The following is a 17,246-nucleotide window of genomic DNA, read 5'->3' on the forward strand; positions in this document are numbered from 1 at the left end:
CGTCACATTATCTAAGAATCTTTTGAGAAGTCACATCATCTAACGTCTCTTTTGATTTGTTTTTGTTTTTGTTTTTTTAGAAGAAAACATAATTTAATTCAACAAATACTCCCAATAACTCTTTTAAAATGGTCCAACCACAAAGATGATACGTGAAAGATTGTACAACATTTTAAATTTTTATTTTTTTTATTTAATTTCTAAATATCTGTACAAAAAACGTGTTTTTCTTAAAATTGAAATTGATCGTTGTTGTTTTAACCTTAGTGACAAAACAAAATCGTTTAAACAAATAAACTTAAATTGTGAAAAAAAAACTTTTGTTCCGTCATCTACAGTTGGAAAATGACACATCCATTAACAATTAAATTTACATATAACAAATCGAACCTATTTGATCCAAATTTGATTCGTTTACACGTATACTTATCCACGAAGAATGTAATCAATTACGTAGAATTACCTATCATTATTAGATGAAATCTACACCATATTACACATTAGTATAAATACTTGTTATATTATTATTAAATTACATATTGAGAAAGAATCATCACCATTACAATATGCATGGGAGCTCTAGAGTAAATGTTTTTTAAAATTAAAGTAATCCAAGCGTGTATTTATCATATGATGGAATTACTAGTATATATAGAAAGTGGGAGAGACAATGCACGGCAAGTAGAGGAGTTTCCATCAATCATCCTCCAGAGTAGCTTCTTGCATTACCAAAGTTGCTGGCTAGCTTTCTCCCTCATTGGATCAATCTCCCCAAAAAACCCTATATCCATCCATCATTTGATGATTCCATCAAGCATGAAATCCCTTGCTGCAACAACATCAAGCATTCATACAAATCCCTCCCAGTTGACAACCACTGATCAAAGACGAACAGCAAATTTCCAACGCAGCATATGGGATTTCAACTTTGTGCAATCTTTGAACAGTTGTTACAAGGTAACAAATTATCACATTAATAATCCTTAATTATTCCTTCTGACTTTAGCTTTCCTCTACTTCGATCATTGACTAACAGAATTTCTCTACAGGAAGAGTCGTACAAGAGCGAAACCAAGAAACTGGAAGAAAAAGTAAGAATTAGGCTTGATGCTGGAGCCAAGGGTGACCAGTTAGGTCTGCTAGAGTTGATTGATGACATAGAGAGGATAGGGTTAGGGTACATCTTTGAGCAGGATATCAAGAAGGCCCTTGACACCATAGTTTCTACAGAAGATATGGAAATTAGTCTCCATGCTACAGCTCTTCGATTTAGGCTCCTTAGAAAACATGGGTATGAGGTAAACCAAGGTATATATTTAAACCATAGCATTCAAACCCATCTTGATGAACTTCTCTTCTCTTTTATCTTCCTATACCAGAATAACGTACTGTATGTTGTTTACTGATAGATATGTTCGATCACTTGAAAGATGAGTCGGATAATTTCAAGGCAAGATATGTAGCAGATGCAAGAGGACTGCTAAGTTTGTATGAAGCTTCCCACCTTGCAATAGAAGATGAAAGCATGCTGGTGGAGGCCAAGCACTTCACAATGACAGTTCTAAAGGAGATTATGAAGGATAATGATATAGAACCAAACCTAGCAAAACAAGTGAAGCATGCCTTGGAGCTTCCTTTACATTGGAGGATAACAATGTTAGAGGCCAGGTGGTATATGGATCTCTATGAGAAAAAAGAAAACTCAATTCCTGCTTTACTCCAACTAGCTAAGTTGGATTTCAACATTGTCCAAGCATTGCATCAGGATAATCTAGCTGATGTATCCAGGTATATTAGTATATATGTCTTAGCTATCCATTATTACATGCTCTATATATCTACCACTACTCTTATATATATATATATATACACTCGAGGATCGAAATTAACACATAAAAACAACTCTTCTAATCCTTTCACTTTTCACCGGTGCTTCTTAGGTGGTGGGAGAACTTGGGCGTTCTAGAGCAGTTGAGTTTTTCAAGGGATAGTCTGATCCCATGTTACTTATGGGCATTGGGTATGAATCCTGAGCCTCAGTTCAGTAATTTTAGGAAACATATGTGTAAGATCGGCTTAATGATAACTTTGGTCGATGATCTTTATGATGTCTATGGTACCTTGGAGGAACTTGAACTCTTTACTGATGCTGTGGAGAGGTCTGTTATTTGACTTATGATCTTATTATTTATTTATAGATTATCATATATATACTAATGATCATTAATGGCAAGCTACCTGGCTACCTCATTAATTTACTCAAAGTATATGTTCTGTTTTTAGATGGGATGTTAGGGCAGTGGAAAAACTTCCACAGTATATGAAGATATGCTTCTTTGTTCTCTTCAACACTGTTAATGAAAGGGCCTATTTTCACCTCAAGGAACACGGAATTGACAGCTTACCTTTGCTCAAGCAAGTGGTATATGCATATATGTCAACCAATTTCATTAACCTTTTGTAGTTGTGCTTAATCCTTCCAACAACCACTAATTTCTATTTAATTATTATTAATGTGCCAGTGGGTAGATCTATGCAAAACATTCCTAGTAGAGGCAAAATGGTATTACAGTCAACATAAAACAACATTGGAGGAGTACCTCAACAATGCAGTGATTTCAATAGGGGTCAATGTCGCACTATTTCATGCCTTTTTCGCATTGCCCCACGCTATCACAAAGGAGGCCTTAGCTTGCTTATCACAAGATCTGAGTCTATTGCACAACTCATCCATGATAGTTCGACTTGCTGATGATCTTGGTACTTCTGCGGTACGTATGTGAGCTAACTTCACTACTTTGTGTAGAACTCTACTCTAATGTGGGAATGCACCATATATCACACACAAATAGCAGGTATCACGCTTTTCCTTGAATATGAAATAACTTGTTCACTGATATAATTTGCAGGCCGAGTTAGAAAGAGGTGATACATTGAAGTCAATGCAATCATACATGTATGAAACTGGTGCATCTGAAGATAAGGCTCGCAAACATATATGCCATATGATTGAAAAGACATGGCATAAGATGAATAATGATACATTCAATAATAATGATTCTCTTGATTTGTCTCAGCAATTTATCAAGACAGCTGCAAATTTTGCTCGAATGTCACAATGTATATACCAATATGGAGATGGCCATGGCACTTTTGATGATGACAACAAGAATCGAGCCAACTCATTGTTGTTTGAACCCATACCTTTGTAAATGGACCTTTAAATAAAAAAGTGTCTTTTCTACAAGATACCTTTTTTGTTCCTTTACCATGGAAAGAAAATCCTAACGTGTTATAGATGCTTGTATTGAATCTTCAATAGGAAGGAGTATTACATAACTGCCATCTATTGTACTCGCTGCCAAGTCATTTTTATAAAATCCATGCTTTTTTTCCCTTCTTGTTGTGTTGCATGATAAACTTCTAACACTTTTAGGTACATCGATTGATTACACCTAAGACAGATGGATCCCGACAACTCCAAGTGGTGTAGACCCTATACGACACACCTCATAGAGGGTACAGATCTATCCCGTTGTCCCCAGTTGATCTGGTCCATGTGGTGTTTCATTATTTATTATTTTGTCTAGTTTAATAATACCACGGTTATTGGATGAGAGTTAGTATAACAAATTGAAACATTTGACCAAAAAAAAAACATCTTTTATTGGATGCCATGTTGTTCTAGAGTTAGTATATTCTCACGAATCTGGATCCTCACCCCGTCGGGGTAGCACAGAGTGCTCCCCGACGGGTTCCTGACCACACAAAACGTGGGGCCCACGGGTAAAATTAAAATTTTTTTTTTTTGTGTTTTTCCAAAAAGAGTTTTTCACCGTGGGCCCCACTGCTTTGTGTGGTCAGAAACCGTCGGGGGAGCACTTTGTGCTCTCCGTTGGGGAGTTGATCCGGATTCTATTCTCACACGTAACAAACACGGTTTTCCACAAAAGAATATCTTTATCTATTCTGTGTGAGAACCCTCCAATTGAATTGGGAAATTGTCTGGAACTGAATTATTGCAAGGATGAACAGATGATAACCACAATATGGGTGAAGAGATTCTCTCTTCTCTCTTCACACTTGGAAAAAAGTAAATTCATTTCTACGGAAGTGATTAAAGAGATGGGTTTGCTAAGTGCATCAACCATTGTTCCTTTCTTGAAGCCGAACTCTTAGTGCTAAACCATTGTTCCGTGCTTGGCCCATTACCAAGCAAAGAACGGTCTTCTAGCATAGAAACATTAAAAAATAATTTTGCATAAGAATTGGTCTCTCAGAACCAAAACGTTAACAAACACATATTATTATTAAATAACTAGTATTTATCTGAACTCTCTCTTCAGTGAAACAATGAAGTCTTTGGGGGACACCAAAGAAGATGGATTTGGATTTGGAATCCAATCCAAGACTGGTAAAGGTTGCATCTGAAGGAGACGAAGACCAAAAAACAATTATGGAGCGTTCGTGAGTTGCATTTCCTCAAAACCGAATGAAAAGATCATCTGGGCTTAATCAATTGGAGATTCTTGATTTGAAGATGTCCAACCACACTGGGGTTGTTCTTCTCCCTAATCTCAACTTACCAGCGGCGGAGGAGATGGAGGTGTCAGTTGGGAAAGATTTTCTTCCACAAAAAAGAAATCAAGCTCATGAGATGTAACCGTCCCATGTTATTACCTGATTTTGTTGTTGTTCATATTTTCGATAGAAATTTCTCCATGAATGTCTAATAAATTTAATCACTTCGCAATGAATGTCTAATAAATTCAACTACACATAGTATTTTAAGTTGAGAAAAACATTAAATTTATTATAATATTCTACATGGTTAGATCTTAAAACTCATCATATACCCACAGAGTGACTGATTAGAAGAAAAAAATTGTTACTAGCAAAAAAAAATCGAGAATATAGAGACTAATTAGAATCTGAACCATATTTTGGGTTTTTTCCACACTAATGCATATGCATGTGATACAATCTTGACCATTGCATCATAAGGGTATTTTGGTCATCAAAATTATAATATGTCCTTATTTGATCATTTTTGAGAACCATAGAAGAATCAGATGAAAAAAAAATTTCTTTAGACTAAAACTGACCTGGACCAAACCTTAGGGTCCAGTGAAAACTATCCTAAATTATCCTCAAGATCCTAATGAAAATTACCCTAAATTATAATCTGGTAACTCTTGGGCAGAACAAACAATAATTTATTGATAGATTAGTTAGTTGTAATGCTTTTTTGGTTCGGAATCCCTTGCTTGTTACTGCCTTAATTTGCGTCATAAATTATTTTAAAGACGGGTATGTTATGCAGACCGTTATTCTTGTCTGTTACTATAACAACTGGGGTTTGAAATTTTTATTAAATCTACTGAAACAACTCTTTTGAATCGGAATTGGATGAACCAGGAACCTGTTCCTAATTTCCTGCCAGTGTAAAAAGGGTTTCCAGTATTTAACCCAAATTCGATTGGTTTCATATGATTCCAGTCAACTCCGACTGAAGTGATTGAGGCCAATAAATGAAAATAGCAGAGCACAACCATAAATAAACGGTCATTCTCAAATAATTCACACATCAGGTGTCTCTGATCTCTGAAGACCTTTGAATTCTTTCCCTATTAGACTCTATAAAAGGGAAAATAAAAATACAACCACAAAAAAGATTTTTCTACATCAGCAGTCTCTGATTCTGAAGACCTTATTCCCCATTAGATTTCTACGGAAGGGCAAATTAACGAAAATTGCAGAACACAACCATTAAGAAGGTTCTTCTATATCAGCAGTCTCTGATCTCTGAAGAACTTTGAATTCTTTCCCCATTAGACATCTATAAAAGGGAAAATAAGAAAATAGCAGAACACAACCATTAAGAAGGTTTTCTATATCAGCAGTCTCTGATCTCTGAAGAAATTTGAATTCTTTCCCCATAAGACCTCTATTAAAAGGGCAAATGAGCAAAAATAGCATAACACATCCATTACGGTCCTTCTACCAAAAAAAAAGAACCATTAAGAAGGTTTTCTCAGCTAGTTTGTGCGAATATAATCACATAATGACGATTTTCAACTCGACGTTCCACATCCATCCTATTACTCAGTGAAGTTGGTTCATCTGTACTGTAATATCAGAACACACAGACAAAAGGACTCCCTAGGAAACAGTAGAAACATGACCATACATAAAGCACAATGGTTAATCTTGGAGTATACCTTTAGATAATTTCTATGAATCATTAACAGGATCTTCCTCCTCCTCCTCTGGTTTGACAAAGAACTCAATATAAGCAATTCGGCTAGGTTGCTGATAACCAGCAGAATCAATGTGTGGAATGGATGATCTTGCAATGGAAACAAGGTGCTGTACTTTCAACATTCCACCCCTTCCAATAGATAGTTTGCTCCCTCTATTATCCCTTATAACACTGCTTGGCATGTTTGAAGTTGTTGCATGAAGGAACTTGTACTTGTACCTAACCAAAATGAGGCATGAAGGAACAGAGTTTTTTCTTCTTCTTTTTTTTGGGTTGGGTGTTTTTCTTTTTTCTTTTTTTTTTTGGGGGGGGGGGGGGGGGGATAAGAAGGAACATAGGTAGATAACTGGATAAATCTACACGGCATGAAGTATTAAAAGATACCTGTAAGAGACCTGGTGATCACACTGAAAGGCAGCCAGAAGATCGGTATTTGCATAATACATGAAATCAATCTGTCAAGAGTGAAAATTTTGAACTGACTGATGGTGAAGGTTAAATGCCAAGTAGAACATCCTAACTCATATCACAAGTCTCAAGGATACCTGCAAGTCACCATGGCCTTCACCTCTAAACGTAACGGATGGAGGATCTGGCTGTAGAACTATCTGGATGGCTGAACCTGGCCAATCAAGATCATCAATGGCCTCCTTCAGAGCTGCAGACTGGAACTTTGCCATTATGAGTACAAAAAAAATACAGGCAAAGATTAAGTTAAACATGCTTAAGAGGGACAATGAATACCTTCACAGTAAAAGTGAGAGGGGCACTTCCTGCAGGTTCAAAATTGTAGTCCCATGACATGGTAGCAGGAATTCTTGTTCGTATCTCAGCATAAATGCAAGCATCTGGTATATCAACTGACCTAGATTCACACAGATAAGCAACATTCAGGAACTACTAAGGCAGTGTCAGAAGGGGAGGGTGTATGAAGAAGGCACTTTTGAAGTAAGAGTTCATGGCTCTAGAAAGCAAAGACTGAAGATTGAGGATAGCCATAAATATGGAAACCCAATGGGATGCTCTCTTAACTAAAAAATTCCCTCCAAAGTAGATTTTCAGTGCCAGAAAAAAATTTCAAGTTTACACCCACTCATCCACATTCAATTGAGCTTTTTTTTGTCTCTACTTTAATGCTAACTTCTTCCTGTCCTCCAGTTATTGGGTTGCTTCTTGTCATATCTTGACATTTCTTTCAAGATTTCAATTCTTTTGGTTGACTGGCACCCAATATTCAGCAAAGAGCTACACTACAAGATCTCTCCCTCTTCTCCTGATAATACAACAAAACACTAACAGTTGAGATATTATTGTTAAATACCCTTAAATGTTTGTTATCAGCAAAATCTAATTGCAATCAACTTAGAAGAGTGGGAACCTCATCTGGGTTGAAACCAACTTAGGGAACTTGCAGACAAAATGTCAGAGTAGATTGGAGGCGTTCAATCGTAAATCAGGTGCGCTACAAGTACCACCGAGGCTAAAAGGGAAAGAAAGAAAGAAAGAAAGAAAGAGAAAACAAGGACCAAAGAAATAATGGAAGAGAACCTACATGTATTCAACCAGCTTGGAGATCAGATAAGACAAGCCATACTTGAACAAAACCAACTTCGATTTCCCATTCAATAATCTGACCAATGATTATGTACTCTTCTAAAGCTGAAATCCACTTCAACAAAGAATCTTATAGTATATTCAAAAAATGAAACTGGAAAACAGACTCTAAATATATTACTAGAAGAACCGACATGAATAAATAAATCCTAATGTCTAAACCAGATATGGACCTGGTTTGTCTCGGTCTGAGTTTCCAAAGGGGTTGTGCTGATTCAAAAGAAGCAACCACAGCATACTTCCACTCTTCATGGAGTAGCAGGAATAGGGAAAAATATTAAACAAGAAGAATGCCTACCCAGATGAATGTCTTTTGGACAGCCCTGCAGACAGCAGCAGATTATGTATGACTAGAAGTCCTCTCCCCTCCCTTATACAAAGTTGGGAACCATCCAATAACGTTTAGCTTGTAGTTGACACAAATGGTGCAATATCCATGGCAACAGAGTGGGCATAAGCTGAGTTTTGTATTAAAAATTTGGAGGGAAAATTTCTGACAGCAGAAGCCTCAGACATGGAAAAGGAGACTTCATCATTATAGAACTTCGAGCAATAACATCCAGACGCCACCTGGATGCAAATATTGGAGCCAATACCCTGAAAAATGGAAATCTTTCTCTTTAGCCAAGGATCATTGACTCCCAATCCAACTCCAATAAATCTATTTGAATTCATCAATAATGTTTAGCTTGTAGTTGACACAAATGGTGCAATATCCATGGCAACAGAATGGGCATAAACTGGGTTTTGTATTAAAAATTTGGAGGAAGATTTTCTGACAGCAGAAGCCTCAAGACATGGAAAAGGAAACTTCATCATTACAGAACTACGATCAATACTGTCCAGACGCAATCTGGATGCAAATATTGGAGACAACACACTGAAAAGTGGAATTCTTTCTCTTTAGCCAAAGGATCATTGGCTCCCAATCCAATTCCATAAATCTATTTGAATTCATCAATGTCTAAGCTACAGCCTGAGTAAAGCAGCTACTGTAGTGTGTACGTATTCTAGATTTTTATTATATTTTTTATTTTATGGTTATGTAATGTTTCTCATAATCAGCAGAAGAAAGGATATCATAGCAAAATACTGCCCCTAGTAGGATTAACCATGGGATACTTAACACACACACACACACACTATACTTTTTGGTGATGTAGTGTTTCTAGTTAATCAGTAGTAACCAAAATACAATAGCAAAATAGTAAAAATTCTTTGGCAGTAATAACCCGGTTTCTAGACTACAGCTGCTCCAGACTCACTGGCTCCCCTATTTCTGATGTTTCCATCCAAGGGTAATCAGTGCTATAGTCCATCTTACTGAGACACAAAAGCAGTCACAGAACTTTCTTCTTGCCCTAGAATGCCTAACTTCAAACAGTCTTCCAGTTCTGGATGAATCGCTAGTAGGCTCTGTCAGGCACCTCAGTTTTTATACTCAATCCAACGGGCTAGGAAACTAATCCTCCTTAATCTAACTACTGCTATAATAACAAGTCCTCGCATTGAAAGATACTGATATATATGACAGGAGATCAAAAAAATCAATATTCTCAGATAATTTTCTAGCGATTTATATAAACAGAAGAGCTAGAAGTCAATGTGGTTATGGATCCATTACCCATTTCCTATCAGTTGGGACAGGGTCCATTCATTACAGGCACCGAAATCAAAGCCAAAACTATAAATATCGGTGAAGGAGAATTACTGGAGAAGAAGTTGCATATCAGGTCCTGGATACCGAAGCTCAATAATGCTTGTATGTCCAGGAGTAGAAAATGTGTTCAGGGAATCAACAAAGAGGCTCAAGCTCACTCCGAATCTTGGGCGTCGTTCACCGCGATATTCGTAAGAGAGAAAAAGCTAAAAACAGAAAATCAAATAAGAAACCCAAATACAAATTCAGATAAAGGGTACAGGGATCCAAAGAAATAAAATTGCACAAGAATCAATACCTCGCTCTTCAGGTAGACTTTCGCCTGAAGGCAACTCGTTTCTTCGACAATCAAAACAATGCCATGCTCAGACAGCTCCACAAGGGCATCCTAATTCATGAATGAGAGCAGAAACCCTATAAATTATGGAACCAAAGTGGTAGCGACCTTGAGAAGATTATGAAAAGAAGTATAGTAGAGTTCAAGGAAGAGGAAATCAAGTGGGACCAAACCTGATGGCGTTTCCATCGAACAGAGCTGAGAGCATCGACCATCCCTTGGACGTTGTCGAGCTGACATACAAGGTCAGGAGTGTTTCCTTCCATAAAAGAAAAGCTCATTCTCTCTCAAGTGAAAACCCAAATCGTTTTTCTCAAAAGGTCCTTTTTAGATTAACTGATATGGAGAATCATATTCTCTCCATTATTACCACAAAGGTTTTGTAGGAACCCTAGCCATTCCAAGGAACTCCGTCTCGGGTGGGTTTTGCGGAACCTACACTATTCATTGCAGATGGGAGCGAGCGCCATTTGACTGTACCTCTATAGTTCCCCCGCCAAAAGACGGGTATGGTGCAGGAGATTCTTCGCAAGCTGGCGATGTGGAAAGGTTCTCTTAAACACGGTGGTGTAAAAATGGGGCCAAATGATAAACTGCCAATATAAAGGCGTCTATGTAACTGACACGAGGCAGCCGAGCCGGGTTGGTTCTGAGGCGAGAAATGCCTCTGGGGTGACTGATGCCACCGTAGCGATGAACTCGTGAGTTGAGATTCGCTCGCTGAAGCGAAAATGGCTTCCGCTGGCGGAGGAACTGAACGTGTTGGATTCTATCACCATCCGACTCTTTTGATCTCCTTACAAACTTATCTCGGTCACCGTAGATGCAATTGCTTCTTGCCGGTGAATTGTGGCAGACGATGGTTCAGTGGCAAAGCCACCCCTCCGACTGAACTCGCCGGAAAGAACGCATATGACATCTTAGGATTGTCGGAAACCAGCAGCTTTGCCGAAATCAAGGCTTCCTTCCATAAATTAGCCAAAGAAACGCATCCAGATACTAGCTCCGACCGCCGCTCTACCGCCTCGGGACGATTTGTTCAAATTCTCGCCGCTTATGAGGTATGGTGCTTGTAATCTTAGGGAATTTTCCAGTCACTAATCAAATTCCCTTTAGCTGCTGGTACGGTTTAATCATCACATTCAATAGTGAATTGGACTTATAAAAAACACAACAAAAACAACTCAGTGTTGTCGAATCAAAAACACAAAACATAGAAAACATAGGAGAGATGCTCCTGTCAGCTCTACCATAAACATGTTTGAGTCGAGACATAGAGCATGCATGCCTTTCATCATCATCACCACTGGAATGCTCAATTTAGGTCTGTATTGCCTCTTTTTGTACCTTTATTTTGTTTCAACCCCATCCTCCAAGTCAGAGCATCCGAAGGCCTCTTGAACATGGCCATGCCACCTCAAACAATTCTTAATGCAGCTTATCTTGAATTGGGGAAACTCGTACATCAGCTCTAATATAAGCAATTCAATAGTTTACCCTTCCTGATTTTGCCACTCATCTCTCACAGCATTCTTATTTCCACCAACTTAACTAATCTATATGACACCTTTTAACTGCCCAACGCTGTACACCATACAAATTCTTCTTTAAGCTTTGCAGAAACCCAATGATCACATAACACTCCAGATGCCCCTCTGTATTTCATCTATCGTACCTAAACTTTTTGTGGGACATCCTCTTCTATATCACCTTCCTTGCTGATGATAAATCCTGGATATTTCCTGGTGAGAGGCAAGGGATGGGTTGATAAGCTATCCTAGACTTGGGGTTAGACTCTTTAACTCATAACTTTCTTCTATTTTTTCTCCTTTATCCACTCCAAGAAGACCATTCTTCATCTTATTGCTGGCTATGATTCACCTTTCTAAGGGAATCTATAAATTGCAATCATTTGCACAATCTTAGTCAGAAGCTTCTTTCTATATACATTTAGGAACTCCAATTTCACCACTATCCTACATTCATTATGGATTAAAAGATTGTAGTAGCTTCTTTGGGTTCTGTCTTGTTACAAACTCTAGTATAAGACCCTTCAATATGGTCTAGTTTTTGCTTCTTGAGATTATGTGAGATTATGTGGCTGCAAGAGCCCCTTTCTGAAATAATTTACTTTTTCCACTGTGGATTCATGATTCCATGAACACTCAATAGTGTGTGGACTTGCAAGGTTTCTAAAACATGATTCATGATATGACGTTCATGAAGTGAAACTTGTGATTTGAATAAAATTCGCCATTATGTTGCTTTACAGATTCTGTCTGATTCAGAGAAAAGGGCGCACTATGACAGGTTTTTGTTCTCCCAGAAGAAAGTTCTGCAGAAAACATTGAAAGGATATTCATCTATATACAGATATGAATCCTGCATGACTGTAGCAAAGCAGATGGAAGTTGTTGAATGGCTGAAATGGTACAGATCTGCTATAAATGAAATCGTATCACAACAAAAGGTCGTGGTTGGGTCAGACTATTTTGATATACTTGAGAGGGAATTTTATTCGGCCATCCATGCAGCTTTTTACGGTCCTGTCATTGAATCAATGGACCTTCTCCCTGAATGTTTTGAAGCTGAGGAAAGGTCTGCATATGGAACTCCAGAGGTGCTGCACTTGGTTTTGGGGCGTGACCTTTTTGGAGTTGTATGCCTAGTTGACCAAGTTTCTGAATTATCATATGCCCACTCAGAAAAGCTAACTTCTTCTGTTCCTGTGCTTTCTGGGACATCCCAAACAATGGAGCCGGCAACAACCACAAAAGGATCTGGGACTCTGAATTACTCAGAGGCTCCTCAGGTGCACCCAAATCCTCACAAAGATTATGTGTCTGATGCTTATAAGGATCTGGAATTGCACATATCTGGAAGATTAGTTGCTATGGCTACTAGGACTCCTCCTAAAAGCTGTTGTAATGAGACTGAAGACCAAGATTCTGAAGACCAGATCCATGTTTATCTAAATTTACATGGAGATACAGTTAGTGGAGGAAAAGATTCACCTATGGACTCTGGTGAATTGGGTGGATCAACAGTTCTACTGGGAACAATAAATGGCCTGGGGACTAGCCCAGAAGAAGGGTCCTGCTCTGTCTACAACAGCAATTCCACAAAGACTCATGTGATTATGAAACATAGAACACTAATGGTCTGTATTATTGTTATCCTTTGATGTACACTCTCGACATTCCAGTATGCATATGGCTTTCCAATTATATTATTTTTTGTTGAAGTTATCATACTATAGTTACCTTTTTCTTGATATGACATATGGTCTATGGGAAATACTTCCAGGTGTTATAAGTTGGGAATAGCTACTTTTGAGAACTTCAATCTCTTCCATTTTGATGGCTCCTAATTGAGAGTTAACAGTATAGAGATGTCAGGATTCTGGTTGACATGCATGTGATTTGGTGTATTTCTGTACACAGTGATTTTTAATTGCACTTTTTGTTACCTTAAACTGAAAGTTGGCCTTTTCTTCCCACCTTCAACTTAGAATAGCCTGCTTCCAAAGCGATGCTGCTTTTGGAGGATTGCTGGTTACTCTTCAAGTCGGGCTAAAATTGATAGTGCCTTGTTTAGATAAAATTTTTTCCCCTTGAAACAGTCTTTTTAGTTGTTAATAATTTATAGACAGATTGTTGTTGAATATTGCTAGAGGACATCCTATCTCTGATTTTTTTGTTTTTCATTTCTGATGTATTTGAGTTGAATCATAATTTAAATGGTGGCTACTCCATTGCTAGAGGCAAAGATATTCTGTTATTTGACTAGATTTGTGATGCCACAAGCCAAACACACATCATTACTCAAAAGATATTTCGTTCTCTAAGTAGGATAGTTTTCTATTGACATACTGATGCTATCTTTTTCCAGGTGAAGCATTTGCATTGGTATCATGTTGAAGGTGAAGTTTCTGTTTGCGAATGTAGATGTAGCAGAGCCCGGTTACCCCCTAGCAAGTGAGTTGACTCATTTCCTCAAGACCATTTTTGTTGCTGCTCACTTTATTAATTGATGCAGCATGATGATAATGCCATGTGTCCTCAGTTCTGGTCCATATTCCCCTCTCCCCTTCTCTAGATTAAAAGTTGGTGCTGATGACAGGCTTTACTAGGTTGAGTTATAGAGCTGCGTGGTATAATCCTGAAACTAGTTTGTGAACCTCATGCTGAAGCTGAATAGCAAATCTGAGAAATTTGTGAGCAACTATTATATTCTTAGGATTCATTATCTCCTGCATAAGCATTATTTATTCAGATTGGCATCTCATCGCCTTTTCATTTACTATGGTATGTTGATATCTTCAACGAGAATAAGTTTATTCAACAGATTTTGGCTTTTTGAGCCTCGTTGTAGCACACATGACATTGGTGGCTGGTATGTTGAAACATTTGGTCGAAATAAGAGGGGAAGAACAGTGCCGTGCCAAAGGTATTGGGATGGATATGAAGCAGCTGAACAGCCTGAAAAGTGAGTAGTAATCTTGCTGGTTCATATCTTAGTGGCTCTCTCTCTCTCTCTCTCTCTCTCTTGTCACACACATGCATGGATATCCTACCTGTTTTCCGGGGATGTAGCACTCTTGGTTTCTTTGCAGCCTTTACCTAATTAATATTATTAAAAGTCAACAAAGTTGTATGCAATTTTTAATCCTGTTAATGCATGCAGCTCATTTGAGAACAATTGGATGATGACAAAATTATCAAAGATTGGCACTCCTTATTTTGATTTCTATGCAAGTTTGTTGTATGCAATCTTTAATCCTGTTAATGCATGCAGCTATGAGCTTTTTCTCCCCAGTGGGCATATCATCCTGGAACTTGCAGATATATTTATTTTCACTCTTTTCAATTTCATCTGCTTAGAACTTTGGGATGTCTGATTTCTTGGAATCAAATTGGATAATCTTTTTCTTCTTTCAAGAATCTCCCCCCCACCACATGAACTGAATAAGTTTCGTGTCTCTTTTGTTCTGCATAGGAGAATCCATCCTGCCATGTATTTGGTAGCTCTTGCATATAGGACTCTTGACCTAGAGGATGCAAGAAGAAGAAAGCGAACCATTAGGAATGTCATTGAACCAAAATTGTATAGTGTTCTCCGTTGGTGCAAGAAGCTTATCTAGTCAATACCCACATGAAGCTCTGCTCTCTGGAAGTGTTTGTCAGCTGAGGGAAAAGGGTACATCAGCAAATTTAACAATAGATAAATATTCTAAATGGATAAGGTACCATCAGAGATCCCTGAAGATTATTTCATATGTTAGCCAGTGGTCTCTTCTGTTGGCTTCTATGTCATTACTTCCAAGCTGCTGTTTCTATCAGCTCCAATTTGTTCCCCGATTCATTTACCAAATCGTTCTTGAGGTAAACAAAGGAGGGGACTACAGCAGGATCAAGAGAAAAATTATATCTTCCATGTAGACTTCAAGCTTCTGTTCCTATTCATAACATTTTATGCTCACATGCCTATTTTGTCATTGTGAACATGAACATGTGTAGAACCCAAATTAAGTTACCTAGTTAAGTGGGTTTTTTTTTTTTTTTTGGGAAGAATTTTGTAGATACTTAAATAGTTGGAATGGTTACACTACAAACGCCCTCCCCCACCCCCACCCCAAAAAAAACCACGTGACTAGAGGGAGCGGACTGACACGCGGGGGTGGGGGCGAACAAGGCAGGTGCGTATTGGACACTTCTCACTCTATATTGTAATTTTTTTATAAACACGGGCTGCTCGAACAAAGGGCGCACATCCGCCTGAAGGTCCCACCCATGGGACCCGAAGAACTCAGCCCCAAACGAAGAATTTGTAGATTTTACCTAACGTGTTCCTGTTCGGGTGATACCTAAAATGCTTTCAGAGTAATGTCTTAAATCATATGTTTGGAATCATCTTTTTCTCACTCACTATTAAAATTATAGATTTTACCGTCAAACAGTAAATAACCCTTTCCATTGATACCTAAAAATCCATCTCCCTATAGCCCTATGCTCTTGTTGTCCTTGGACATTGTCATTTAATCAGTTTCCATTTGGTGATAAGTAAGCTTCTCTGTGACTTGGAAAAGATGCTAAGATGCGTGATTGATACAATCCTGTATCCTTAATTGATCTAATATATTTTATTCATTTCATGACAAATAAGTTATCCAGTAGCCTTGACCAAATGCAACAAACTATTAAATTTTGCATTCTATATAATATTCCTCCACATAAAACGATATCCCGGTCAAAATATTCTTTCGTCGAAATAACAACTTTCTTTTCTAAACCTTTTTCCTTAGACTTTCGCATGTCATTTTGTTTTTTCTTTTTGGGATAAATGAATTATATATTAAAACCAACCAGAAACAAATATACAATGCAAAGAGGGGAGAGGGTGTGGTTGGGGACGTGTAGATTCCGCTGGGCGCGCGCAAGCAGCCAAACGAGGGGGCGGCCAAGGACGGGCCCAAAGCCGGGGCGGCCCCCACCCGGCGGCCCCCGGACCCGGGGGCCAGGAAGCAGAGCCACCAACAAGAAAGAAGACGACACAAGGGGTGGCCGACAGAAGAACCAAACCCGGCCGAGCGGCCAAAACAGGTAGGGAGTTTAGGCAAAACCCCCAAGGTTTATGGCCCAAATGGTCACAAATTCGGCAAAGCCGAACCCAACGGGTCATTCACCCTACCAGTCGGCGCTGGGCGCGGCGACGGGCGACCATTGGTTGGGGAGTGTAGATAATCTCTAGTGATGGAGCTGACAGCTTTAAAACCACAAACTATGGGGCTCATTAGTAAAAACTAATAAAATATTTTTTAAAAAATCTCATTACTCTAATCTTATGGGCCTTTTGTAATTTGTGATCAATTGCCGTCAAAGAGCACTTTGTGCTCCTTGTCAGGAGAGATGATCCGGAGCTCAAGAGATGGGAGAGATTTTGTAGCTGAATTATCTTGTAGATGGCCTTTTAAGATTAATCATTAGAGCATGATTTAGTGGATCATCTATCATGAAGGAGAGATCTGCAATTGATCATCTGCACATGGTCTCTTAAATCTAATTATTAGAGCAGTATTTAGGGAATCATCCGCATATATTACACTAGATGTGAGAAATAATAATATTAAATGTCAAATGTGCTATAGGGTTACACGCACAGGAGCCTCCAAAAGTATCCAAGAGCCAACTACATTCTCTGTCAAGAGGAAGAGGTTGCCTACAATGAAGTTAGATGAAAGCAAACGCGAAATGCCAATTGGCTTGGAGAAGCATTAAGAGAAAAGATATTTTTGCATTTTTCTTTTTCTTAAGATGCCTTTAAAAAAAATACACAGGATTTATTGGAATATGATTTCTTTTGGTAATCATTTA

The 17,246-nt window shown here is 38.3% G+C and overlaps 3 protein-coding genes across 8 annotated transcripts; 2 read left to right on the plus strand and 1 right to left on the minus strand.

Moving 5' to 3' along the window:
* Positions 1-695: 695 nt before the first annotated feature.
* On the plus strand, positions 696-3,377 carry LOC149017196 (terpene synthase 10-like). Its single transcript, XM_089154153.1, has 7 exons — positions 696-957; positions 1,050-1,308; positions 1,410-1,788; positions 1,941-2,159; positions 2,284-2,422; positions 2,523-2,771; positions 2,910-3,377. Exons 1-7 carry the CDS (start codon positions 802-804, stop codon positions 3,210-3,212), a joined length of 1,704 nt encoding a protein of 567 aa, XP_089010279.1. The 5' UTR covers positions 696-801; the 3' UTR covers positions 3,213-3,377.
* A 2,488-nt stretch (positions 3,378-5,865) lies between these two features.
* LOC149017197 (PCNA domain-containing protein) lies at positions 5,866-10,441 on the minus strand. 2 transcript variants are annotated; one of them, XM_089151525.1, is made up of 8 exons: positions 10,047-10,441; positions 9,835-9,924; positions 9,588-9,742; positions 7,007-7,127; positions 6,808-6,927; positions 6,647-6,717; positions 6,222-6,481; positions 5,866-6,123 (listed from the first exon to the last, which is right to left on the minus strand). In XM_089151525.1, the coding sequence occupies exons 1-7, from the start codon at positions 10,152-10,154 to the stop codon at positions 6,235-6,237; spliced, it is 912 nt and encodes a 303-aa protein (XP_089007651.1). In that variant the 5' UTR covers positions 10,155-10,441; the 3' UTR covers positions 5,866-6,123; positions 6,222-6,234. The 2 variants fall into 2 exon arrangements, with proteins under 2 accessions (XP_089007651.1, XP_089007649.1); XM_089151523.1 differs by having other exon boundaries at positions 5,868-6,481; positions 10,047-10,438.
* Positions 10,442-10,498: 57 nt separating this feature from the next.
* Positions 10,499-15,478, plus strand: LOC149017198 (Chaperone DnaJ-domain superfamily protein). 5 transcript variants are annotated; one of them, XM_089151518.1, is made up of 5 exons: positions 10,499-10,934; positions 12,146-13,033; positions 13,765-13,850; positions 14,221-14,361; positions 14,872-15,478. In XM_089151518.1, exons 1-5 carry the CDS (start codon positions 10,605-10,607, stop codon positions 15,014-15,016), a joined length of 1,590 nt encoding a protein of 529 aa, XP_089007644.1. In that variant the 5' UTR covers positions 10,499-10,604; the 3' UTR covers positions 15,017-15,478. The 5 variants fall into 5 exon arrangements, with proteins under 5 accessions (XP_089007644.1, XP_089007647.1, XP_089007645.1 ...); XM_089151521.1 differs by lacking the exon at positions 14,872-15,478 and adding an exon at positions 14,006-14,089 and having other exon boundaries at positions 14,221-14,302; XM_089151519.1 differs by lacking the exon at positions 14,221-14,361.
* Positions 15,479-17,246: the final 1,768 nt, after the last annotated feature.

This window comes from Hakea prostrata, chromosome 4 (genome assembly GCF_041222555.1).
Source record: "Hakea prostrata isolate BN-2017 chromosome 4, UWA_Hpros_2, whole genome shotgun sequence".
In the NCBI taxonomy this organism is placed as follows: Eukaryota; Viridiplantae; Streptophyta; class Magnoliopsida; order Proteales; family Proteaceae; genus Hakea; species Hakea prostrata.